General features: G+C 40.4%; 1 protein-coding gene across 1 annotated transcript; it reads right to left on the bottom strand.

Moving 5' to 3' along the window:
* Positions 1 to 885: 885 nt before the first annotated feature.
* Positions 886 to 25,055, bottom strand: ano5b (anoctamin 5b). The gene is made up of 20 exons (XM_040128150.1): positions 24,776 to 25,055; positions 14,900 to 14,964; positions 13,232 to 13,339; positions 10,824 to 10,892; positions 10,323 to 10,607; positions 9,934 to 10,053; positions 9,323 to 9,438; positions 9,058 to 9,192; positions 8,162 to 8,267; positions 7,723 to 7,783; positions 7,109 to 7,260; positions 6,935 to 7,009; positions 6,501 to 6,726; positions 6,155 to 6,333; positions 5,901 to 5,998; positions 4,705 to 4,835; positions 4,324 to 4,529; positions 3,895 to 4,079; positions 3,354 to 3,459; positions 886 to 3,245 (listed from the first exon to the last, which is right to left on the bottom strand). Exons 1-20 carry the CDS (start codon positions 24,849 to 24,851, stop codon positions 3,021 to 3,023), a joined length of 2,724 nt encoding a protein of 907 aa, XP_039984084.1. The 5' UTR covers positions 24,852 to 25,055; the 3' UTR covers positions 886 to 3,020.
* Positions 25,056 to 26,911: the final 1,856 nt, after the last annotated feature.

Raw genomic sequence — 26,911 nt, 5'->3', positions numbered from 1 at the left:
AATGATAATAAAATACTTTTAAAATAGAGTTTAGATGTGAGATTAAAGGATTAACGATGGGATGAAAGCCATCCGTGCCGTTATTTGTGGGTATTGGGCGCCACTTGGTGGTCACGAACGACAGTGCACCTTGCTCTAACGTAAATCTAACCCTCAAAGAATTTTTTTGTATTTTTTTCGTCTTTTTTTGTAAGATTATCTTGAAACGATTGGTGCCGAATTCTTCTGTTGTCGTTTGTTTTCTTTCTATTTCTATGTATTTTCCTAGATCATGTTTTATATATATTATGATTTTTTCCCCCTTAAGGTCCCCCTCAACTCAAAAGTGTGTTTTGCTTATTCTAACTTCCCTGTGATGTTTGACCTGTGTATGCAGAGTTGGACACTAGAAAGCCGTCTGGTGTTATTACTTTCATCTTCTGGAGCAGCAAAGATTCTCTGTGCTCACCTGAAATCTGAGCTTGAGACGACACGTACAAGTAGGACTTTACAACACCACAACTGGCGCGGAAGCCAGTCGTGTGCCAGCATGCAACTTACACGAGTGTGGTTTGGGAAATAATGAGAATGGGCTTTTCAGTGAAGTAGGAGACATTTTGTCTCCACCAGTTAAACTTTTGAAACAAAAGTTTATTGATCTTTTGTGTGGAAAAAGGTAATAGACAGTCAGATAGTATTATTATATGTCTTGAAACATGTCAGGAGGCGACCTTTAAGTTAGGGGAAGGTCCATGTAAAGTATAAGCCCTTTTCTTTGCCGTATCCGTCACATCTGTTTGACTTGTGTTATCTGGTCTTGTGCTGTTGTATGGGCTATGTGCAAATAAAACTCAAACCAAACTAGTTATTTCTTCATTTATTGTGAATATTACCAGCTTTACTGCATTTTTTTTTTTTTTTTTTTTTTTACAATAGGCTACAATGAGCTTAGAATGTAACTGATAGAATATTTATGTAACAGCAATTCATGCACATCACACCCGACAAAACAACTACTTTGAAAAGACTAGCAGCAGCAACAAATGATATGAAAAAGGTTTTGACTCATACAAGACAAGTAAACAAAGATGTTTAAGGCATTTGTTTGTTGGGTAATACAGTACATCATGCATCTTGCAGGATCATGCTCTAACCCCTTGCACACACCTGACATCCGCATACTGTGTCAACAAGAGATGTTAAACAAACATTAGAAGTTCTTTAATCCTGAGATTGGAGTAAATCAGGCTTTCTTTTTGACTGTCAAATATAATTTGCTGTTAGCTGGAATCGAAACTGCATCATTTACAGTATATATCACAAAGAAGTGTCAATACAAACACAGAAAATTCCAAATGCATGTTAAGCTTAAGCAGTTTTTTTTACAAAAAAACACCCAATGTATATGAAAAATCACTAATGTAATGTGAAGAAATATAATCAGGTCTCCCACAGAATGTGTTGGAGATTTTTACTTGTCTGGTCCCTTGACAAAGTAGTGATTTATAGCATAAAATGTACTTGAAGAACTGACCGAACTACGCAATACTGCTTGATGGTCATTTGAATGAGGTGATGAATAGTATAAAATAAGAAATTAGACGTTGCAAGTAATGTGATTAAAAAAAGATCTTAAAAAGAGGATTGTGAAGCAACTATAAACACAAATGCTCCAGGCTACAGAGCAGAAACAGATCAATACATAAATAATCTACAGCCAATTTAAAAAGATAACATATTCTTTATATCCATAGCAACACTTAGTACCCGGCTATAGAGTATGAACAGGGTACTAAAAGTCATTAAGTATTTCTTTTTCACTGAAATCCTCACTCACATGCATTCTAACCAGAGCTTCCCCTCTTTTATATATATCTCTGAAATCAAGGTTACAATTGTTTGTGCCTACAGCATATGGAGACACCGATAATGTGAAATCTGAAAACAGAAATATAGGCCATTTTTTTTATCACAAGGAGCATTAAAGCCGACACATGATCAACCCGAACTCATCCACACGCACTGATTGTACTAAAACAGAAGATCAGTCAAGAGATCTTTCAACATTTTCTTCATGTAATCTGTTCTTTTGGTACAAGTCTTATAATTGGTCCCGGAGCAAGTTGGAAATACAGTTGGATGATGAGACACGATGAGCCTGCAGCTTCTGTCTCACCACCATATTGCTGCAGCCCCTGACTGAGGGTGGAATCACTGCAGTATAATGGAGGTACTTGGTTTTCAAATGCACAGTTTTTAAGAGCTTTTACCTAAATGTGACACACTCAAATAGCAAAACTGACAATCTTATAGCCCAGCTACAGATCAGTAGAATTAAACATTACGTGGCTACCATATTTAAAAATGATTTAGAAAGAAACATATTGAAACTGTCTTAGGAATAAGCACCACCTATATTATTTGTTATACTATACACAGATGTGTTTCATATCTGATACTTAAACATTATAAGTTTGAGTGTTTTCTACATTCATAGTTATATGATATGAACTTCCAACCACAACTGACACATAACGTATAGTCCTGTCTAAACAGTTCAGTCCTTCATCTTGTATTCTCAGAAGCATCACATGCAGAAAATATAACCAGCTCTTTAAAGGGTAACTACACCACAAACTTGGACTCTATCGGCACTTACAGAATCGTTCAGTCCTAACAAATGGAGAGTGTGAATGCATTACATGGTGAATGATACAACCTGCAGTTACACTCCTTCGCTCTTTGATGTTATTTTCCATCCCAACACCTTCCAACAATTTTTTTTTGGCACAGGAGAGTTTCGTCCACTCAGGACACTGATTTAAAGTACGTAAGCAAGGTGAAATGTCGCATTGGATTTTTTTTTTTTTTAATGCCTCTATACAGACAGGAGTATATCTTAATAGATGTTAATGTCCGTTTAAAAATAAAAGATAATAGCAATTTTTATCTCCAAGACAAAAGCCCTTGTATATGGATGTTATTAAGCTCCCAGACGTGTCCATATTTGGCTTGGATCAGATGGAGGAGTGAAGCAGGGGCTACAGGCACTCGGACAACACTTCATGCCTGTCCCTGTTCGAGGACATTTCTGACTGTGGCTCTGTGAGGAAGCTGGCACTCAGCTGGAGTTTGAGCCTCTCCACCTCGTAGTTATGCAGGTACTCTTGAATCAGGTAGCGTTCTCGTTTAATCCGTGCCTTCACATCCGACGGGACATCTGGGATCATCCACGCCACGAAGAACTTCACCACAAAGACCACATGCTGCAGAGGGGGGAATTATCACATGATATAAAGTTTCATCGATTTCCTCCATTGATTCTGAGCATTTATTCTTAGCGTGTAAGGTAGGAAGAAACTGCGTTGTCTTACTTCCATGATTATAATGAAGGCCATTTTGGCTGCCAGGATGTGCCAGTACTGCATGGTGTGAGTGTACTCGTTCTGGTGGCCTGGAGGGTAGCGGTAGTCACGGTATCTGTACAAAACAACACGAAGAGGGGCATCATACAACGAATAATATATTCATATAAAAATACTACAGTCTAGAACTTCAAAACTTACCTTACAGCTCCAGCAACAAGGTGTAAACACTTGCAATTCAAATACTTAGATATTCATTCAGATAGTTTCACCCTTCTGGCTTGATAAAACTACTGGCATTCAAAACACTAGGATGGAAACGTTTAGTCAATTAATCAATTAGTCAGTTGACAGAGAATTAATCGCCAACAATTTTCATGATCAAATATCAAACAAAATTTTAATTGTTCTCTGCTTTCAGCTTATCCAATGTGAGGTTTTACTAGTCTTCTCTGTTTTATATCACTGTACATTAAAGTCACTGGGATCGCTTCTGAACAGTGTTGAGCATCGCTAAAGCCCGATGCATAACAAGCTCTTTCCCTGATACCTGCAGGTGGCGGTTGAGTTATCAAACCAGTTGGGTTCCTCCAGCATGCTGTGCCTAGCTTTTTGGGAGATGTTGTAGATTGACAGGCTGTTGTTGATGTAGCCCTTCATGCTGGCCCCTTTACTGTAGGCATACAGGTAGACCATCCGGGGGATCATGTCTGAAGTGAACGCCATGATAAAAGCCTGGAACGCAAGCAAGGACCAAAAGGCTGTAAAATAGACTGTTTGACGGCGAAGTAAAAATTCTGCAAAAAGAGTTAATTTGACACTGAATTTGACATTTTATTTAGATCATCGTCAAAAAAATAGCATTGTAACTCAGTAGCCAAACACTTATGAAAATGTAGAAGTGAGTATATTCTGAAAAAAAAACAAAAAACGACTCCATGTCTACATTGTTCCACATTTACTGACAAACAAAACTCACATTGGTAACAACGGACAAAATGGCCACCGCATTGAGGATCTCCTGCCAGGCTCCGATGTTACGAGCCTTGGATGCCACCGGCCGTCTGAACTGGGTGGTGAACTTCCAGGCGTCCACCCTGATCTCTAGGATGTTGTTGAACAGAGCCAGGAGCGGAGCCAAGGGGAAGGAGGCCACAAACAGAGTGATGAAGCCAAACTGGATCACTGAAACGACAGACAAGGAAGAACAATTGGAGGGAGTGAGTGATGAAAGTGCAAAACAGGGAAGTGAGACGGCTGGCTGTGATCAGGGGATGTTACCTAATAAGTCTGTAAAAATATGTGATCCTGTAATTCATAATTTCATATATCATGCAGCCAGACCAGTGAAAAATCTTACCCATCTCCAGGTACTCATAGAACAGGCCCAGTTGGCTGAAGTTCTGTAGGACGTAGTCCTGCTCCCAGCGGCTGTAATGGTTTTCAGGATGGTGCCGCGCCCTTCGGCTACTCCACCAGTTACGCATCAACCTATTAAGGAGCCCATGAAGAAGAACCACATGTCAATCTGGGAATAATTAAATAAAGGTAAGATCAGACTTTGGACTGGTAAACAAGAAATTTCCAGAGAGCGATGATGTTGAAATGATAATGAAATGAAAGGACAGTACCTACAAAAAGTTACAGTTCTCTGTTGTCATTGGCTGAATCGGGCAATTCAAAATAAAAATGCAATCATATTCTGGTAACAAGTTCCATATGTTCTGTGCACAAGGTCTTTATTTAAATAGAAAAAAGTTATCTGAAAGAGTGCAATAAAGTTTGGGGCGGCTTCTCAGCACTTCCAATTCCTCCATTACGTAGTTTCCAGTAACTTTCAGGTCACTGCCTGGAAGTTGACTCCGACACCGTCAATACACTAATTAACACACATACCAAGATGTACCAAGATTTTAACTTCAACTAAGATTTTTACAAATTCTGTCTCCAGTGAAATCAGTGAACCGAGCAAAAATTAAGCATTTTCTTGGTGACTTCATCTGAAGCTATGAATCTTCTGGAGACCACAGAACTGATCATGGATGCAGTTAAGGACATAGTCTAAACCCGTGTGGACCCTCTGTTGGCTAAACCAGTTCTTAAAAATGTGTGGCTATGTGTTCTTCTAAGGACATTCCCATGTATTTGTGACAGAGCGACAAAACTTAAAATTCTACGGTCTTTTGTGGCGAAAATAAAAGTTTTTGACATTTTGATGTGGATGTGTGAATGTCGGCAACTCAAAAGGTGGGAAATGATATTTATACGTGGTAAATCTATTTGTAACCCCATGATGACAACTTGTGCACACAACTTATTGATCTTGTCCGCGCTGGTTAACAACTTATATGCGCTCTGTTATATTTTGTTTGTGTAAGAAAAATAAATAAATAAATTCAATTTTTTTGGGGCTTCAGGGACACTATACATAAGATCGGTGCTTTAAAAATGCTGTCTTGTTGTGGCTTACGGCTAATTTTACACTGAGTGGATGAATACGTTGAATAATGAAGAGGTGACAGGCCGCACGGAGGAGAAAGATTGGATAGGACTCACGGCAGCAGAGCTTCCTGAATGTTCCCCCATAATTGTTTCCCAGCCATGACGATCACCAGCTGTGTGGTCAGCTCAATCAGACAACCTCCGGGGTCACACTGGGACAGCAAGAGGTTTTTAGTCGTATATAACACACTTTTATTTTGTTGGACTTCTTGTTGATAGCCCTCAGATTGTGAAGCTGCTGTAAGAAATGTGTCATTTAGGTCCAATGCAGGGCCTGAAAAAAAAAACAAAAAAAAAAAACAACTCACCTCCTCATTCCTCAGTTTGCTCCATTTGCCAAAAATGTATGAGTATCCACCAGGAAAACCCACAAATTTGCCTTTGAAGAAGGCCACATAGAAGCAGGAGGAGTAGTAGTTGACAAACTGGAACAGAAACATCTTCATGGTCAACCGGTTCTCATACTCCAGGTGGGTCTTTGGGATTTCTGCAGGAGGCCGGCAATTTGCAGATGATCTCATGTTACAATCGACATCGGATAGTAGAGTATGAAAACACAAAATGGTGAAACTGACTGTGTTGTACACGCCTGTCATTTGTGTTTAGGCTCTCAGTTTTCTTTGATTCACTGAGTGTCAGAGGAAACCTCCTTACCCATATCAGTGATCCAAATGGCCACCCTCTCATAAAAGAAGTTGAGGATCATTATGATGACAAAGTTGATGCAGGAAGCAGTGACAGAGGTCGCTAACTGTGGAGTGATGAACCTGCCCACCACCTGGATCTTCCTCATAGGGTCTTTAATGATACTTGCAAAGGCAGCATACACGGCCAGCCTGTACACTATGACTCCAATAATACAGGCCACTATCAGAGAAATCTGCGGAGAGCACGCACGCGCACACACACACACACACACACACACACACACACACACACACACACACACACACACACAGAGACACACACACACACACATAAAGCTGTTGACGGTATGTGACTAAGCATGGAATTACCCGCTATATATATATATATATATGTGTGAAGTGTAAATAGCACACACACAACTGAGTTGAATATTCAGTTACCCAGAATAAAACAGTGGCTCCAGAGAGGCAGAAGCGAGCACACTTGCTGGGGAAGGGGAGGTAGGGCTCCATTTCCTGAAAGATTAATTACTATTATTATTGTTTTCAAATCATTGTTTTCAAATTGCTTATTTTTCATGTTTTTTGTCATATTTGTAGAAGGTTCTAAAGCACCTGAGTGATCTTGTTGAGTCTCCTGTTAGTGCATCTGATCTCGAACTCTGGCCGGATTTGAAGCTGCTGCTGCTCCTCTTCAAAATCCACCAAGTCCCACTCGTACTCCAACCGGGCCTGACGCCGCTTCCAGAACTCCAGAAACAGAGTCACTGTCAAGTTGATTACAAGGAGTGAAACAAAAAGCTGTAAAACCTTAGTTTGGGAGTCACCTAACATAAATTTTGTTGTACGATAAGAACTTGGTCTTTGTGTGACTGTGTTTGTATGTCCATCCATTGTTTGGACAGATTTTTTATGACCTTATTCAAGTTTTGGCTTTTTGCATCAACTAATAACAGAGAGTGACTGTGTTTTTGTAAGTGTTACGTGTTTCAAGCAGTGCCCCGACTCTCTGTGCGTAACACCAGTTTTCAGGCACTCTTGGCCTGAACTGTGCTGGTCAGGCTGGCCAACTGCTTGTACATTACAACATAATTGCGCTGGCAAGTTGTTCTGGGCTGAAGCAGTATGGATAACGGTTGATGCTTCAGTGTGAAAAGGCTTTAACTGTGAAAATCTGTTTCATAGGGGGAGGGGGCACATTGGTAAGGGCAGCACAGACTGACACTTACCCCAGATCCCCATAAATATGGCAAAGAATACCGTTCCCTCATTATCAAACAGATGGGATTGCTGGGAGAGAGAATATGGAAAAGGATAAGTTATTTAGAGAAGCAGAGGAAGTGACATGCTGGGCATAAAAAGGGTGACATACTGCTTACTCAGCAGGATACAATTTATTTACTGTATGGTTTATTATTTCTGGATGATTAAATGTAGTTGACCAAAATATTTCAATCATGATAGGAGATAAAAAATGATGCGTTAGTTTAAAGACAACTATTTTTCAACACTTTCTCATTGTTACATTTTTCTTTTGAATCTGTCTGCAGATATTTGAATAAACTGACTTACATAGCATCACACATATGTAAACTTCCACTATGTAGTATAAACATAAATTTTATCGGTGGTTTTAAAAAAAACAACATATCAAGTGAAATGTTTTACCCAGGATGAGAGACAGGTAGAGTTGAGCTTCCAGAAAGAGCATTTTTTATCACAAAGAGGACACATCACAATGCTGCCCCCGATATTGGCGTCACATATTTCCTTGCTGGAAAGAGAAAGAAAATCAATGAACATAAATAAATACAATCAAAGAGATATATAGCAGTATGTATTCAAAATGTGCTGTTAAAATGTGACGTTGTCCATCTAGAATTACGTTCTGAACAGGCCATCGTCTTTGTCTTGCAATGTCTAAATCAGTCTATCAGTCTTTGAGGCCTAATGGAAATGTGTCCTTCAATTTGATTTGTGCTGGGTAAAAAGGAAGACTAATTCCTACCAAATACACTATATAGACAAAAATACGTGGACAGTGTACTTTTGGTCTGGCGCTGTTCGTCATGGTTTCCGTTTCCTTGTTCCAATTCAGGGAACCCTTAATGCCACAACATACAGTGAGCTTTTAGTTAATACTGTACTTCTAACTTCGAGGCTGCAGTTTGACCCTTTCCTGTTTCAACATGACAATGCCCCCGTGCACAAAGCCAGGTCCATAAAGAAAGTTGACTGGCCTACACAGAGCCCAGGCTTCGGCCTCATCAGAGACCTTTGTTAGGGAACAGGAACGCAGACTGTGAGCCAGGCGTTATCACCCAACATCAGTGCCCGGCTTCACTAATGCTCTTGTGGCTGGGTGGGAGCAAATGTCTGCAGCCAGGTTCCATAATCTTGTGGAAAGCCCTCTCAGAAGAGTGGAGGCTGTTATAGCAGCATATGAATGTGCACGGTTTTGGAACAAAATTAGTCAACAATCACATATGAGTGTAATGTTTGCATGTCTACATACTTTTGGCCATATAGTGATAAGCTCCCTGATGCCCTCCGGTGGTACTAACCTTGATATGTTGTCATCATAACTGAGCACTCCATAGGTAAAACATATAAGGCCCATGATGGCTGCAAACAACAGCATCTCTGTGTAGAAGCCCAGCCAGGCAAAGTAGATCCCAATCTTCTCCCCATAGTACTTCCTGTAGCCAAAGAATCACTTTAAAGTCAACTTTGAAGTCAACTTTCAGATTTCAACATCGGAATCAGTGATTAATGTAAAAAACTTGTGTGAGGACAAAATCGGACTTCTTTCGGGTGTTGCTCGCTTACCTGATGAGGTTCAGAGGCTGCCCTTTGTAAAAGCAAAGAAACCTTGCCCAGTGCCTGTACAAGATGTAGCGCTCACTCTCACATTCAGCATTTCTTGCCCTTTTCCAGTATCGACACTGAAAGGAAAACAAACAGTGGAATGTGGGCAGTCGAGCAAAAGATCTTTTTGAAATTAAAGAAGAGGTTCTCGGAAAGAAAAGAAAATATGTATATATATAAACTACTGATATAATGAAAAATAAGTCAGTAACAGTAAAATGTACTCGTTCTACAGAACTGCTCCTGTCAATGTGTTTAATCATCATGGGTTAAAATGTATGCAGCATTTTAATGTTGCGTTTGATTGAGGGATCATTCTAAGTCCTTAATATGGAATTGAGTTACTTATACTCTATGCATCATATCATAAATCTTGCACATCGAATCTTAATCTGCAAGGAATTTCAGATAAAAGTAGACCCAGTGATCTCCCAGTGTTATGAAGTAAAGGTAAAAAGTCTCACAAAATGGTGCTAAAGTGGCAGTATCAAAAGGTTGCTGTTCACTTGAGTAAATGTTCTTTGATTGTTTGACCTTTGCATATTTATGTTCTTTCTTCTATGTGGTCTTACATCGTGAAGTGGAAAGGCCGCTGTGTAGGTCCCATTGCTGAGTAATCGCTTGATTCCCGTCTTGCCTCTGTCTTTCCAGCCCTCTTTGTAGTACGGACAACGAGCCAGGATGTAGAACACCTAACAGCAAGGAAGGGATTTAACAAGAGATTAAGGGATTTGGATCCATTTGAACTTTTTAGCTGAATGCATTTAGCTTCATTGTTGCACAAGCCTTTTTTAACACTGTGGAGCAAAGCCGAAAGAGTCATGCCGTCCAGAAGAATTCTGGGAGTTAAACTGGGTTAACCTGTGAAAGCATTTTCATTCATAAATACTAAAATCTAAGACTCAAAAGAAAAACTGGCAAGGTAACAAGTGAATTCCGATTCGAGAGAGGAAGTACTCACAATTCTGTTTCTTGTGGATGGTGGGAAAAATGTATCCTTGTCATTGATGAGGAAGAAGTCAGTCTTGCTCTTGTCGAAGGGATAGGTGAAATAGTCAGGTTGTGGGTGCATTATGTGGTCTGGCAGACGGAAAGGATGCAAGAGCCACTCCAGTGGGACGTCCTGACCATGGGGGATATCACTCTCCTTGAAGCGAACTTTGATCTTTAAAACATCAGCATAGGTGACCAGTACATCCCATGGAGCATGGATCTTCAGGAAATATGTCTTCTGGTCTTTGGAGTCCTGATGCAAGCATAAATAGAACAGAGGAAACATACTGTAAGTCTCATTGTTACTAATTGTGAAGAATTTTTACACAATTGCCTTAAAACACTTAAGGATGGCAGTGTAATGTGTCTAATACTGAGCCATCCCTGTTAGACGTTTGCTGTAGAATATGATGTGCCTCAGCAAAGTAGCCACTAGGTGGTGCAGTTACTCTGTGGTTGAATTGCTTACTGCTTTATCCTCTGTCTCGAGCTCCAGTCCTGCTTTCTCAAGGTTGGCCTCAAACTCTCTCCTCCTTTCCTGTGGATGAACACACAAATCACGAGCATGAGTGCCACGCAGACTTGCACGGTCTTAGCATGTTTTCTACTTTACCTATCAACGTGATTGAAATGCAATAAAGCCCCTGACCCAGGTTCCTCTGCAAAAACTTGTCTCTTGTTAGTTGAGGCATTTTTCAATTCATTCTACCTGACCGTTTGTTTGACATCTGAAACTCTCAGAAATGGATTTGCCCAAAGAGAGGACATGGCAACTGGTCAAACAGGGGGCATGACCTTGTTCTTATTAATAGCTTATCACTGATCTATAAGTGGTACGGTAAAAATGAAAGTCTTAAGCTGTTTCTCAAAGCAGTTTTCAGAGGTTGCATGTTTGATTTGATATTCATGGGAAAGCTATTCCACATTTTTGGTCTGTAATAACAAACGTCTGTCCTTCCAGAAAGACCAATGAATTGTTTCAGCCTGTGAGCACGGAGTAATTTTTAACACTCTGGTTCGATTGTGCAGCTGTGTGAGTGTGAAAAGGGCCTTAATGAAAAATACAATATTACCCTTAGTGAAGTCTCCCGAGATTAATAAAGGTCAAAAATGTCTCACTTAGATTGAGGAGGACCAGGACAGAAACTCTGCCAATATCAGTGGTTCAAGACTTTTCCTTTCAACAATGATATTCCATAAACAAATGTTAGCTAGACAAAAGATATTGTAAGAAAATGAATCAGAGACACAGTAACAAGGAAACAGGATTCACAAAACTATAGAGCTGTTGAATAAGGAAGAAACAAAACATCACCAGTGAAAGTGGTACCAATATCTGATAAGGCACCGTGTACAAAGGGTTTATAAGATGTAATTAATGGATTTATTAACAGTGAATACACCATTTACTAATGCTTTATAGATCAGTTATAAACCAATAATAAGAACAACTACTGGGTTGCCAGATTGTAGAAAATCCTCCTCCAACAGAACACTTTGCTTGTCTTTTTAGCTCCTTAATTCATCAGGGAGACTTCGCCAATAGACTGTTTGACCACTTTTCTGATGGGAAAGTGCTGCAGGACATCTGAACTAAAATCCATTTATAAACTGCTTATTAACATTTACGACTGCCGACTTGATCAATTGTACCTGTGATTTATTAGCGTTTAGAACTGCAGGTGACTGACTTTTGCTAATGGCTCATTAGAGGTTGAGAAAACCCAGACCCTTTATTAATGTCATACCATCATTTATAACTGCAAATGATGACTGATGAATTATTGATGGTTTACCAACATTTATATCTGGGTTATAGCTGAATAGAAACGTATTGAAAACAATTTATTTAAACAGGGCAAGCTGCAAGACAGTCTTTCTTCAAACATAGGAATAGGAACTTCTTAACTTAAACAACAGCGCTTACCATTAACATTTAAGATTTTCTGTATTGTTCTCTCTACATTTTAACTATTGTAGGTTTTGCCTGTAGATCAACAGCTAGTTGAACTCTATGCTCATACAATGTGAACCATATTGTAAATATAGATAAGCTCTTTATAAATGGATTTTGGGCCAGATGTCTTGCAGCCCTTTCCCAGAGGGTAGTCAGTCAGTCAGTCAATCCATTGGAGAGGTCTCCCTAATGAATTACAGAGCTACCTTGAATGATAAGCAGTGTCAGGAGGAGGATTTTCCACAACCTGGCAACCGAGACCTGGCAACCCTCAAAACTATTGAGTCTTTGTTATACAGGGAGCAGTGAACGAGTGAATGAGGGAGTGATTTCGGACACAGCCTTTGTCTGTCTGCCCTTTGGTGCTGAGCAGGTAGTGTACAGTGGGTTTTTCGAGCTTTTTTGTCAACAACAGCTGCCTGCTGTGACCAAAAATGACGCTATGAGGGCGGTGAGAGTGAACCAAATCAGTAAAGCTGCAGTGCGGACAGCTAAACAATGAGCTTAGACTCCCTTTAAAGCTCCATAAAGCCGAAGGGAGCTGGAGATTCAGGTGATAATTCTGTGAGGCTTCATCACCGTGGGAGTTTGTTGTTTGGTATTGTATTGCCTGTCATGTGACATAAACTGCATGTATTCATACATCTTCTTCATGTATCTACACTTCTCTGTCAGTATACAGCTTTACGAACTTTTGCAGTTCCTGCAGTTTTGCAGTTCATTTATACATTTCAAAATCAGTTCATTATAATAATTGCTTCAGATCACAAACGTCCGTGAAAAATATATTACACTTCCTCTTTCTTGTACCACGTATTCCTGTTCTGGGTGTAAATAGTGTAATAATGGCAGCAGCACCACATGCCACACCGTAAAATGCTGAGTAGTCAAGCAACATGTCACTTTTCTGTTACATTTACCTGTTTCTTCTCTCCATCCTTGTCATCTACATAAGACAACACAAAGTCTATTCTTCGCACTCCGTCCCTGAAGAACACGGTGTCCTTGTTTGGTTGTAGCTTGTCTGTCTGAAGGACAAACAACAGGGTTAAAATGACACATTCTCACAGAGTGGGAAGCGAAAGCAAACAGAGACGTGCAATACTTGTACAACAGATACTGAGAAATGTAACTGGCAGAATCTTGAAGACGAGACATAACGCACTCAGACTTTAACACTGATGGAGGTACAGTATTTGATATACAGAGAGGCACACTGTGTGCCAGAATTATACATTTAAGTCAGGTTACTGTAAACTACTGACTTCAGAGAATAGATTTTCACTTGTCAACAAACTGGATCGTACTGCGAAGGATTTCAAGAGGATGTTGTTTCCTTAGGAGAAAGGTTTAGAGGGAGGCCATGATGACTGTAGAAAAACCACACAAAACTAAAAGAAATTCTGGGCACTGTACAATCACAGCCTGTCATTATACAAAAATAGTTGATGGTGGAGGAGAAATGTGCTCCACATGTACTATATCACGTTTTGTATTTCAGTCATTGTCTCAACGCTGACACTTCAAATTTTTTACGCAATTTTTTTTTCCATTAATGTGGAAATGTTATGGTTTTCATTTATTGACACAACTGACATCTATGGTCATTCTATATAAGAAACCACCACTTTTTGCTGTTCACAGCATTAATCTCCTTGTCTAAGACATTAACTATTGTCTCTACCTTTGGAAACAGCAAACTCTTGCCGGAAATGATCAAATTATGAAAATGGATTCAAGATCAAGTGGTCTACAGTATGTGATACACTGTAATCAGAGTCTACAATATTCAGTATGTGCCTTTATCTGCAGTGCTGTTACAATAATGTAGATCACTATATCAATATGTATCTCATAACCTTTAACCATCCCCGAATTCAAAATACTACTGTAAACCTTCAGTCTACGCTTGTCATTTTGTCAAAAATGCATTTACTTTGCCCCACAGTTAAATGGCCTGATTCTAACTATTTCTAATTGTTGTAGTCCTTTACATTGCCATACATTTTATTTTTCTCATGGAACTAGGTAAAAGAAAACACTGTTAGCCAGAGTTTGCTTTTAATTTAAACTCGATCAGAATTATTTTGATGATAGAAATGTATTGCAATAAAATGCATTCTTCGGGGTGTACAGTTAAATTTGATTAGTCTTATCAACCAATGAAACCAACCAACCAATAAAAGCAAAACTTGTCATTTCTAGACTTTGGTTTTTGTACAGGTCAAACAAACAAGATACATATAGTGTGTTAATTGATGAGCTTTTTTTTTTTTTCCCTTCAGCCAGAGCTAGGCTAGCTAGCCTCCAGTCTATAGCTAAGTCAATCAACTGCTGGCTGTAACTTCATATACATATATATATATATACACACACATACACACACATACACACACATACATACATATATATATATATAGATATATATACACATATATACGTATGTACACATATATACGTATATACACATATATACACACACACACACACACACATACATATATATATATATATATATATATATATATATCTCTCTCTCTCCATGTGTGTGTGTATTGAAACACCCACAGATATATATGGAAACTTACTTCTGTGTGTCCAGGCAGTGTCCCTCTTTCAGATAATGAACTGACACCATCTCCACTATTTTCATCTGCAAAAGAAATACATCAGTCATATGTACAGAAGCAGGTACAGTAAGTATTCAAAGCTGAAATTTGTGTAGAAAGGTAACTACATTTCATACAACTGAGTACAATACCAATACTGCCCCAGCTTCAAAATTTAGTCTTCAGTACGTAATTGTTGTGTCAAAAAAAACAATAGTGGAAGTATTGTTGATATATCAGTTGTGTTTTGAGTGAGTCATTAAACAAAATGTGTGAACAGCAACAGGTTGTAATGTAACTTTGGTTATTAATAAAGATCAGGGGGCACAATTTAAAATGGTCTAACAACTTAAAGATGTTAATTTTGAATTACAAGTGTCTGTGTCCATTGTCATGTTATATATCTTCCCTCAGATACTTGTCATGCCTGTGTCTTAATTAGCTCCACCAGGGAGGTTATGTGATCACCTGTGTCTGTCTGTGTGTTTGTGGTAAATTTGTCAGCAGGATTATGCAAAAAGTACTGAACCGATTTGCACCGAACTTGGTGGAGGGATGGGACATGGGCCTAGAAAGAACCTATTAAATTTTGGTGCACATCCGGATTATTTACTATGAATTTGAATTTTTTCCTCTGAAGTTTGGTGTTCGTTGTTTGACATTGGCCTTGGTGGAGGTCTGCGCTCTATTGAACACATTTTCTAGTTTTACAAGGGATTGTTCAGGTTTTCTGGGTCATTTTACATTTGAGTGGTATAAACAAATTAATCCCTAATGTTGAATAAGTCCGATTTGTTGATGGTTCATGTTAATGTAGACTAGATAATACATTAGCCCAGGCACTGGATCAAACCCTTTAGAAATGGAGTAGCTATTCTTCTCTACCTACCCCACCAACATTCAGTAATTAGGCTAAGATAGGTTAAGCTCTGTTTATATCCACACAGGATATGTGGAGGATAATAATGATAAGGTTCACTCCAAATCACACTATCCCTTTAAGAGCAATCCGCCAGCCAACTATAGTTATGGCCGCACATGCATCTCAGGCAATCTAATTAAACAGGCGCCCAATAAAAATCCTGGTCTCTTGGCAACATCGGCAGCTACAGACTCTTAACATATTGGTAAGCATTTATGTGAGCTGAGAGAGAGAGCTGAGAAACAAGAAGGCAGCGGCACACATTCACATACACTTCTCTTCATTTCTAACACAATGGCACACAGCATTCCAGCAGTCCCTCTCTCTCTCTCTCCCTGCGTGGCAGTCTCTGGCAGAGGGAACGTGCTCATGTCGCATTGCTCTGCTCGCTGCCTGCTCCACCTATTAGTCCTGAATGGTGGGAAGCCTACACTTCCTGTGTGGGGGAAGTAGGGACGTGCATGAGGACATCAGAGAGGGGGAAGGAGCGGGGGATCGGGGGGCTGCTGTACCAGAAGTCCAACCTCCCCCCAGATGAAACACACTCAGCGCACAAAGGAGACAAAGATCTCTAGCCTCCTTCAGCTTCAGCCCAGGCCCGCAGATGGCTGCCTCTGATTAGACGTAATGATCTGACAGGCAGCAGTGTGAGCCAATGAGAGAGGGACTGCGGTGTATCCATGTGGACTCACAAGGAAGGAATGTAAATATGGCGTATCAGTTAGACCACGGGATTCCCTGAGGTGTATAAAGGCCAGATGACGGTTTGATTTTTCCATTGGGCTCGTGGGAAGCCTCTTTAACTGTGCGGCTGAGTTTTTTCTCTATTCTTAGCTTTCTTTCTCTTTCCTTTTTTTGTCTGACTTGTTTGGTCTCACTCCAACTGAGCACAGCCATTTATCAGATACTGGCTTGAGCAAACAGAGGCAAGGGCCCAGCAGTGTGTTGTGTGTACTTCCGGAGAGAGACGAATAAATGAAGACAGGTTCATAAAGCCAGAGCGTATAACTGAGCAGCAACAGTAGACTACAGCACAAAGACAGCGACTGGCACAATTGGGCGTACATTTTAATTCATAACTACTGTCTATTGAAATCATACACATATGCATTAATGCAAAATTATCCTTGCAACTGTGGCTCATGAGGATGCAAACAAACCAAATTGCAACTCAGTTGAAAGAAAAGCTCGTGTACTGTGTTTTCTAACACACTTTCCAGCCAGGCAACCCAATTACTCTTCAGTTACTGTCTATCTACAGTAGCTGTGAAAATTCTCCCGTGAACACATCCACCAGCAGATTGCCAGTTTATTGAAAAAACTATGCCAGTAATCTCGACCTAAGAGGGAACTAGAATCCTAAATGGTCAGCTCCGGCTGAGCATTGCTCCCTGATATGGCAGCAACAGAAATCCACAAGCTAATGTAGAAGCCCCGACAGTATGAATGGCATAAGTGAGGTATACTTCTTTCTCTGCCCAGTAGTCTGGTAACACTTGGTGGAGTGTACACGCCACCCTGCAAGACACCAAAACTGGAGCAGACCTGTGCAATACCATTAATTAGGCGGGAAGGACCTTCACAGCTGTGAGGCTTAATCAAAGACACAATCAACCCGTCTCTTTTCCTAAATGCCCTAATTATGTCCAGAGACACATGCAAAAAACGTGCATATCTAACCACTGCTGTTCTGTAGAAAAGGGTACTGGGAGTTGGAAGACTACAAGATTCCCCCTGTTCAACATGTTCACCCTAATAGAGGACTTCCGTGTTTTGTTTTTGTTTGTTTGTTTGCTATGTTTTGGAGCAGTGGAAAAGCATTTCTTGCGTCTGACCCCACGTCTCCTCAGATCTTTTCTTAAAGCCAGCAACCTGTTGGAAGATAACCCACGATATTCCCACAGTCCTCAATTTAAAACCATCACAGGTCGGGCCCATAGAGAAATATGTGCCCGCGTTTGTAAGACAAGAGGTCTACTTTTGCTTTCTCACCTTTACACAGCATAGAAGGCCAGTGAGGAGTGATCAGAAGTAGGGCCAGACAATTCTCCCTCACTTCGGAATAATTGAAGAAATCAGAGGAGGAACTCTACAGCATAGGTGTTCAGTATATCACAATAGTAGGCCACTCAAGACAAATGTATCAATACCCAGAGGCATGTGCAGATCATGCAGATGAAAAAAAAAAAAAAAAGCAGAGGCTGTGCATTCTCCCTCAACGCAAATAAATCCACTACTGCCCAGCTGCATCGTGCCAAAATGCCCTATGATGTTGATTGCCTCTGGGCAGAAAATCCGCCTCTAATTTCTGCACCCCTGGAGCGTAGCACCCGAATGAGATGCATATTTAGTGATCCACAGTTTCATTTTGCGTGCCAGCATGAGTAGGTGGCAGGAGAGCGGGCCTCTTCACTGTATCCCACAGTGAGTCATCAAAACAAAAGGGAACCTGCATTTCTCAATCTGAACCAACATCCAGGGTCTAGTATTTGTCTGAGGAGAGGATGTGAAAGGATATGTCAGCCACCCACACACCCACTTACCCACTAACACAAGCACAATACGTAATGCATATTTTTCAACATCAAGAAGTCATCATAAATTTGCCATGCATTTCTGACACTTGAAAGGCTAAAAGCACATGTGCACCAGCAGTGGTGGAATGTAATATACTCAAGTTCTGTACTTAGGTACAATTTTGAGGTACTTGTATTTTACTTGCGTATTTATATGAAAATTTACATGAAATTTTTTTTTTAATTTCAGAAGGAAATATTTTACTTTTCCTAAACCATATCTATTTGACAGAAATAGTTACTAGTTACTTTAAAAAAAATTGTACATATACAAATATGACCAGCTTACAAATTGCTTGCTACCACTTTTACTTAAATAAAAGATATCAAGACTTCTTCCACCGCTGTTCACCAGTTGTGCACATGTACCACTGATACTAGGAGTGGGCGATATGGATAACATTCTCTGTAATGGTGTATTTAACCTTCCCACCTTCTGGGAAGTTGACTGAGTAACTGTTTATTGATAAAATAAGAAGTCGGGACTGTGTGTTTTTCTTGCAAATCCAGAAAACTGAATACCTTATAGGTCAAGTTACATCATCACACTGACGCAAAAATCTTCTAAAAACCCAGCGATATTAACGAGATGACTATCAGAGTCTCTGATGGTTGACAAATTTACATCTCTTCACAGGTTACATTGTCAAATCGCCCAGCCCTAATTCAAACGTTACCGTGGGCACATGCCTCCCTAGAGTATATGAGCGCATGCATCAGTGCTGATTTGACACGCCAGCCATGAACACAGGACACAACACACTTAACTAACAGGGGCCTGGCTCTGCAGATACAGATAGAAGCTGAGATAAAATCTGAGAGAGCGGATAGAAACACAGGCATCTGGGTCTGATTAGTGGACCAACCAGAAAGCAGCGAAGAATTAACGGTCATAACAGAAACAAAAATGTGGTCCGCTACCGAGCAGAGTTCAGCATGATGAGCGAGAAAATGGATGAAACGGCAGAGGATAAGAATGAGAGGATGGACAGACAGGCGTCACATAAAGCCCCCTGATCTGCCCGTACCTGAGTGCAGGTTTATCCTGAATGCGGTCAGCACTGCAGGACCATCTTGAAAGGACAGACAGACATGGGTTAGGAGGCAGTGTCAAACTGTGGGTCGGGAGAGGTAAACATGCACGGTTATTCAGTGGGGACTTAATCCACCAAAGCGTCTCACTTGTAAAACAGTGCCCTGGGCCTGCTTGCACTAACCAATCCAGAGAAAAGAAAACAACCGAAAAAAGCCCATCTGAACATTGTATCACTTTTGGCAATCAACCAGGGCTTCCATTTGTAGCAAGGCATCTAAACAAGCACTTCTGCTAGTGTAATGCGTAGCGTATATTTGATTCAATGAAAAACCAAATAGCTTTTTATCATGAGTCAAGCAGGTTGTGGGGGTTACTCCTGTACCAATACTAGCCCTTGTGTAGCTCTTCCAGGAGGCTGGCGCTCAGTTAAACCACCCTGCTTATTCCTCTCAATCAGATATGCCTCTTTTTTATTTGATTAAAACCTCTTCAAATCACTGATTTGCCTTGCACATCAGCAAATGCAGACTACAGTATTAACCAAAGCCCTGTCTCCCTCCAGGCAGGTTTTATTAATGCAAAATGAACAAGAAACAAAAGGCCTGGCTGCATCGTGTGTGGATGTTCATGAAATATTAATGTGATTAAGGTTTTGTAGTCTGGTCGAAATGTAATGAATCACAATGCAAGTCATCCACTATGCGGTACCAGAAAGTCTCCATTATTAGGGTGCATTAGGCAAAACTGGCAGGCACTCACATATGAAATGATGATCTATTGTCTAGCAGGCGTAGTGCACATCATGCTACAACGAAAACACAGGTCCTAGAGGCCTAGGTCACAACATCCTCGCTATCTCTCCCAGCACATTTCCTGTCAAGTCAGTCAACTATACACGAAGGGAAAAATTCATAAACTGCTCTGGTCAAATATGAATTTGAAGCAGTTGAGTGAAAACATGGGGCACAGAACACACCCTGAAAATTGTGGAATCGTATTTGCTAAGAGTTGAAAACAAAAACTCTGACGAGTTTCAAAGTTCATTCTTGATCTTGGAAACCGCGGCTGACGAAACAATCTCACCTCAAGGTCTATTTAGCAGGCGTCCCGGGCCTTTCAGACGTATCACGAGTATCTTAATTGGCAAATGGTATTTGCGCAGTTGTCATGGAATTGTGGATGAGTGCTCTAAGGACATCGTGCCTGTGCTGTCTTGAAAGAAACTTCAATTTTAATTTGACTTTCAAGTCTGCCGATGACGATCGTGTGATATAATGGTCAGCTTCAGAACAGCTGCCAAATGAACGTTGAGGTGATATTAATTTGTCAAAAATTGTATTGTAACTTAATACCAATTAATACCAACTAGTTGCAGATTAGAAACCCTGTGAGTGAAGATTAGCAAGGACTGAAAACAAAAACAAAGAAAAAACTCCCCTTTTCTTCTTACAACGTTGTGTGTTTCCAGTGTGAGTTTTTGTGTTTGCCTTGGGGTCGGGGTTGTATTGTTATTGTCATGACGAGTACAAATTTCCTTTCTTATCATCAGGATTTCCGGACAATCCCCGGAAACCTCGAAGAGTGTAAAAAGAGCAAAAACTCATACACAAGACGGCCATGTGCAGGGTAGAGAGAATATTGTACTATCTTCATAAGACACAACATAATCCACTTAAAATACCATTTTTCAATTCCTCGGGTCTGTAGCTCTCCTCTAGTTCGCTGAGAGGAAATCTTGGTTGCTTTCCACGTCTCTTTCAATATCACGCTTCTATCAAAGGGGGTAATGAAATTACGAGGCCTGTTTCCATAGCAACTCTTTGGCTCTGTGTCACCTCTGACTGGAAGATGACTTAAACAACTAGGTTTGCAGATAGCAGAGTGAAATCACCTTAAATGGAAGCAAATCCCTTAAAATATGACTGATTTAGGGGAAGTCATTTGATAAGAGTTAATGCCTGACTGTACCTGATTGATGCCCAAAGAAAAAAAAAAAAGGAAAAAAGACTGGCAACCCGCTTCTGAAAAACTTTGAGTCCAAACTTACTGAGTGACAATGAAGTGTTTTAGGTTTAGAGAACCATCCACCAAATTATATATAATGTCATAGTACATCTGGTGTTCATCCAGTAGTAGGAACATCAGTCATGACTTTCTATAAATCCTTGTTTGGCCAGCTGTGAACACGGGAATACACTCCAAACACACAGAGCAAGGTGAAGACAGACACCCTTCCTCTTCTCTCTGTTTCCCCCTTCACATGTGGCTAAAGGTCTGCCCTGATAACGGTCTATTAACCCACAGTTCGTCCTAGATAAACAGGCATGTGTGGTTATTAACAACTCGCTGATCAACACAATAAAGAGGTTGGAGTTGCAAATGGAAAATGTCTGAGACTTCATTATGTTCACTGAACACACTCCGATACCACATGAATGCTGGGGATTAAATCATGTTCGTTTTTCATCTCCCTTGGTGATGCAGTATTTTCAGCACTTGCTCGGCCATTCCATCCCGCTGTTAGGCAGACAAGTAGGGCTACAAGACAAGTGAGCTATTGGTTGTTTGCTATTATAACATACTGACCTACAGATTTTAATTACAGTTAAACTGACAAATTTTTAAAAATATCGTTAAAATATCGAAAGACTTAACTTGGAATAACTCATATACTCGGTTGCATTTCTAGAAAGGTAAAGAAAAAGAAGCCAAACACACCTGCTCCTTTCTTTTGCCTCCTTTTCCTGAGGTGATTTCAGACATACATACAGCTAGTTTGCTAGAGGTGTCAAGCATATATCATACATGCATACATCCACCAATATTTTATTGGTGGATGTATGCAAATCAAAATGAACTTATCAAGAGGGCTAGAGTCATTTTTGCTACTTTTCATACAGTATTCAGAGCCGCTATAATAAAAACCTGAAATGAGTTTGACATTACATAAATTACTTCCCTGTAGCAGAGATGACAGAATCCGTATGTTCCGATCACATTCAGAGCAGTGCTCTAACTAAATCTTAATGTATAGATTGTTTACTAACATGCATTTAAAATATTACATCACATTGATCCTTAAAATGGCCATGTGGACTTCCATATTGGATCTACAATTAAGGCCAGTGATTCTAAAAAAAAAAAAAGAAGTTTGATTTCAGGACTAAATGCAAACTTCAGCCTCTCTTTCTCTGAGCCATCTTCATTAAAATACAGTGCTGCCTTTATAACAAGAACACCAGAGTTTTTCCAATGCATTTGAGTCTGACGAGCAAGGGTCAAACGATAGGATCAGTCAATACACGCAGTACACTTCATGTGTGCTTTGCTTTTCGTGTTATGGATTCCTGACCTGCAGATTTCTGCTGGAACCAAATTGCCTCCTGAACTGTATGACATGAACAACATGACAAGTTTACTGCTGCACATTTTGAGTATGGAGTTTAAAATGTCAATAAGAGGATGCGACTGGTTCAAATTAGGAATTTTAATCCCCGAAATAAGTGAAACATGGGTTAAGTAGACGGGTATACGACTGTTAGGACATCAAATCAGCTGGACAAATCATTACTGTACTGTCCTTTTTCCACACTCGATTTACTTTTCATTTAACCGTAGATGTATGACATTTAAATATTAGGGAGAACACAACCACACATGTCCCTGTTCTGGCAAAAGACAAAGTAAACTGTTCACTAACACAGACTACGGACTACTACTACACTACGGAACTTTCTTATAGTATATAACTCAAATGTAAGAAGAAGGATCTGTGCAAAATCGGAAATTTCCTCTGTTTAGCAGCTACCGTATGTTGCGAGAATGCAACTACATCAATGTCATCTTCACATTGCGTTATGCTATGGGAGCCATGGGAGGCATAATGCAGGACGGACCACGGCCCTCCACTGTAAGGAGTTGAGGCGCTCTATGGAAGTGGAAACTTTCAACTCATTACAAATAATGTCAAACCAATTTAATTACATCACACTAATCTCTGAAAGTATATCCACGACCAGGCCAACTGGCCAGCGTGTTAAACCTCCAGATGTATGCTAATGATAGCACTGTCTGAAAGCACAGACTGAAAGGGGTTTGCTGTTTAGTAAAGAGTCAGCGAAAACCTGACTGTGACGAGAAAATCCTATTAGATATGGATGCAAAAACTGAGCTTGACAAATCACAGAGAGGACGAAAACATGGACGTCTCTACTCTGATGGTTCACTTACAATCATTTTGTCCTTTTGTCAATTTAACTTAATCTACACTGCAAAACATATGGAGATGCTACGGGGTTTTTACGGTGACAGTGACTGATAGGTGTGACTTTAATTAACCCAGATCCTACAAATCTGCCTCAGCTTGGCCGGTTTGACCTCGCTGACCCCACAATCTTAAGTTTTAAAGAGACATTCCTGCAGTGCAAAGGGAAAGAGTAAACACCCCCACAAACACGCACACAGTCTGCACGCACGAATACCCAGACGGTCAGTTTGCGCTAGTCATGGGATCTCTGCTAACTTGCTGTAAGATGACTCACACATACATACACACACACACACACACACACACACACACACACACACAGACACACACACACACACACACACACACACCGGCCGGAATAAACTCTACTGTGTGCAGAAAAGCCCTTTATCAATGGTGGGTTCATCCTGCTGCTGCAGTGCCCACTAAAGTTCAGACCTCTGACTGAGGTGACCCCAGGTAACCCAGGTCCATCCCAAGACCTCCAGCTCTACGCGCACGCGTGACGTCATCGCGCGCGGTCCCGGTGGGGAAGACAGATGCCAAACTGGCACAAAGCACACAACTCCAAAAAAAAACAGACAAAAAGTAAGCAGCATACCATGAAACGTTTAAATAGTCTGTGGAGAAAAAAAGGCCCGCACAGGCAAAGTAGCCAGATTATATGTAATAGAGTGAGACTCTACGGGCCCTAAAATGTCTGTAAAAAATCACATTTCGATACAAGGAGTCTACGGTTTGTCTGCTGAGATGGGAGCTTACTATGTTTGTTTAATTTTTTTTTATGGTTGTCTACGAGAGTGATCGAGGGGCCCCAATTCTGACATGAGGGTATTTTCTTCAGAAGTTGAATTTAATCGGGGGATCAGTTCTTGGGGGGGATAGGGATTAGTCCTACGCCATGTAAGTATGCTACTTCGCCAGTAAAGCTCCCTCCAGCAGTATCACAGCACTTACGGCAAATAATACGGGCTAAGATTGGGACACCTCCTCGTGACTCCCAGACGCCGTGGAAGGTTAACGAGAGCATTTTTTTTTTTTTTGTTTGAGTTACCTCCAGTCTGTGAATCCGAGGCGCTCTGCAGCTCGATCAAAGTTTCATCCTTCGCCTTTCCCGTTATTTGCCTCATAGCGGCTGGCGCTGTTACTCCGGGGGGCTCTTCGCCCTCTCAGGAGAGCCGGGGGGAGACAGTGCGGGTGCCGCCGCGATCCCGTACGGAGCGATGAGCACCGGCCGACCTCACACGGAAATCGGTGAGCCTGGTCCGGATCAGATGGGCAGATGGGTCATATCGACATGACAGGCGATCCCCACTCAGGCTGTGCCCTGCTGGGCTCCGCGGCGCTACCCGAGAATACCAGGCACACATAAAGGGGAGTGGCATTTTTTTTTTTTTTTTTTTTATCGGCAAAATGGTGTGTACGTTTGAGAGAGGGGGAGGGAGAGAAGGAGAGATGGTGGTCTATGAAAAGGGTTTAAAAGCTCTTAGACATGTTGCCTTTTATAGCCTACTGAGCAGGTTACCTGTATGACCTTTCAGAATAAAAGAAAAACACAAACAGGAGGAGCTGACAGTGCGACCAAAGTCTTCTATACGACGAGGACCTCATGTGGCCATTTCCGATATTGCACACATGTACCAAATTTTAAAAATTTGTTGTTTTATGTTTCATAGCTTACTCCGTGACAGGAAAGCAAACTGTTATGTCATCATTTTCATAAAGAGAAAGTGGTACCATTTTCCAATAAGCCACCCTTTATAAACAACTTGTAACCAACTGTTTTATTAATGGTTGATAAATGATTAATAGTAACAGTACTTGGGTTTCCAGGTTGTGAAATATCTCTCGGGCTGGTGCTTATCCTCCTCCAGCTGTACACTTTAGTTCACTTCAGTCTCTTATTGTCCTGAATGGGAAATTCCACTCGGGGCATGGCAAAAAAAAAAAAAAAAAAAGAAAAAATCAGCCACACCAAAGCAGATTCATCTGTCAGTAAAACAGATTTTACTGACAGATTAAAAGAAATCTCATTCAGAAATCACTACAGTCAAAACCAGCGAATAAGAAAAGGTTAAAAAATAGTAAAGCATAGCACAGTAAGATTGGGGCTGTCTTTTTGGTAACTATGATGCAAATGAGTTGCCGGAGTGTAAATTAAGTTGTTGCACATGCATTAGTTCATAGACCCTCAAATGGACCATTTGAGCACCAACCTTCTGGTCAGGACAACAACCCATTTATTGACTATTTACTGTAGGCTTGATAGATTATTGTCAAAACAATTCATTGATGCCTTTTTAACATTTATACCATAATTACATGCAAATGACGTATTAATTTTTGCTGATGGCTTGTTACATGATGAGAGACGAATTGTCCTTTAGTAATTACTTTATTAGCACCTATAACTGCAGAATGAATAGTTAATTAATTACTTTTAAACAATTGTATCTGCAGACATGATGACTCATTGGAAAGTGAGAAACTGATGAGCATTTATTAATGACTTGACTATAATGAATCATCAGCAGGAGACGCGGTTACCTGGTTTTTCACAACCTGGTAACCCAAAAGTTGCTCTTATTAATGGCTTATAACTGATCAATAAAGCCTTAGAGTGAAAGATTTATTAACCATTAATACAGACATCAGTTAAGGCCGGTGTAAATGGTGGTGGGTGCATGGGCCTCAGATTATTTGGCAGTCCAATACAACTACACCCCAAATTGCATCCTTAAACGTGGATCAATGAACATTATGAGCTTCAAAATCATGGCTGGGTCATTTTGTCAGATTCCATACAGTATATAGTTGTTCATTTTATTATATCTATTCCATGTCCATTACACTGCAACTCTTAAAACATTTAAAATTAAATTTTTCTCACAACATCACGAAAGATTCTTTTAAAAATCACCATTATCATCATCAGCATAATCTCTCTCAGAGCAGCTTTGGGATCCCACAGGCCAGCTCAACAACTCTCAAACCACACTATACCAATTACCAGAGGTTAATGGGATGGCTGGCCTTTCTGGTTTGAAAATGTCTCACTCAGCAGACTAAACATATACAAATGATGGCCTTAATTGGTGTACACTGCCCTCAGCCAAAATAACGCATGCTGTTTTCAGCTGATACTGAAGCTCTCTTAATGATTTAATGGAGGCCCTGGCCACAAATCCCA

Source organism: Xiphias gladius, chromosome 1 (genome assembly GCF_016859285.1).
Source record: "Xiphias gladius isolate SHS-SW01 ecotype Sanya breed wild chromosome 1, ASM1685928v1, whole genome shotgun sequence".
In the NCBI taxonomy this organism is placed as follows: Eukaryota; Metazoa; Chordata; class Actinopteri; order Istiophoriformes; family Xiphiidae; genus Xiphias; species Xiphias gladius.
The sequence above is the reverse complement of the archived record's forward strand: the minus strand, read 5'-3'. Positions and strand labels throughout refer to the sequence as shown.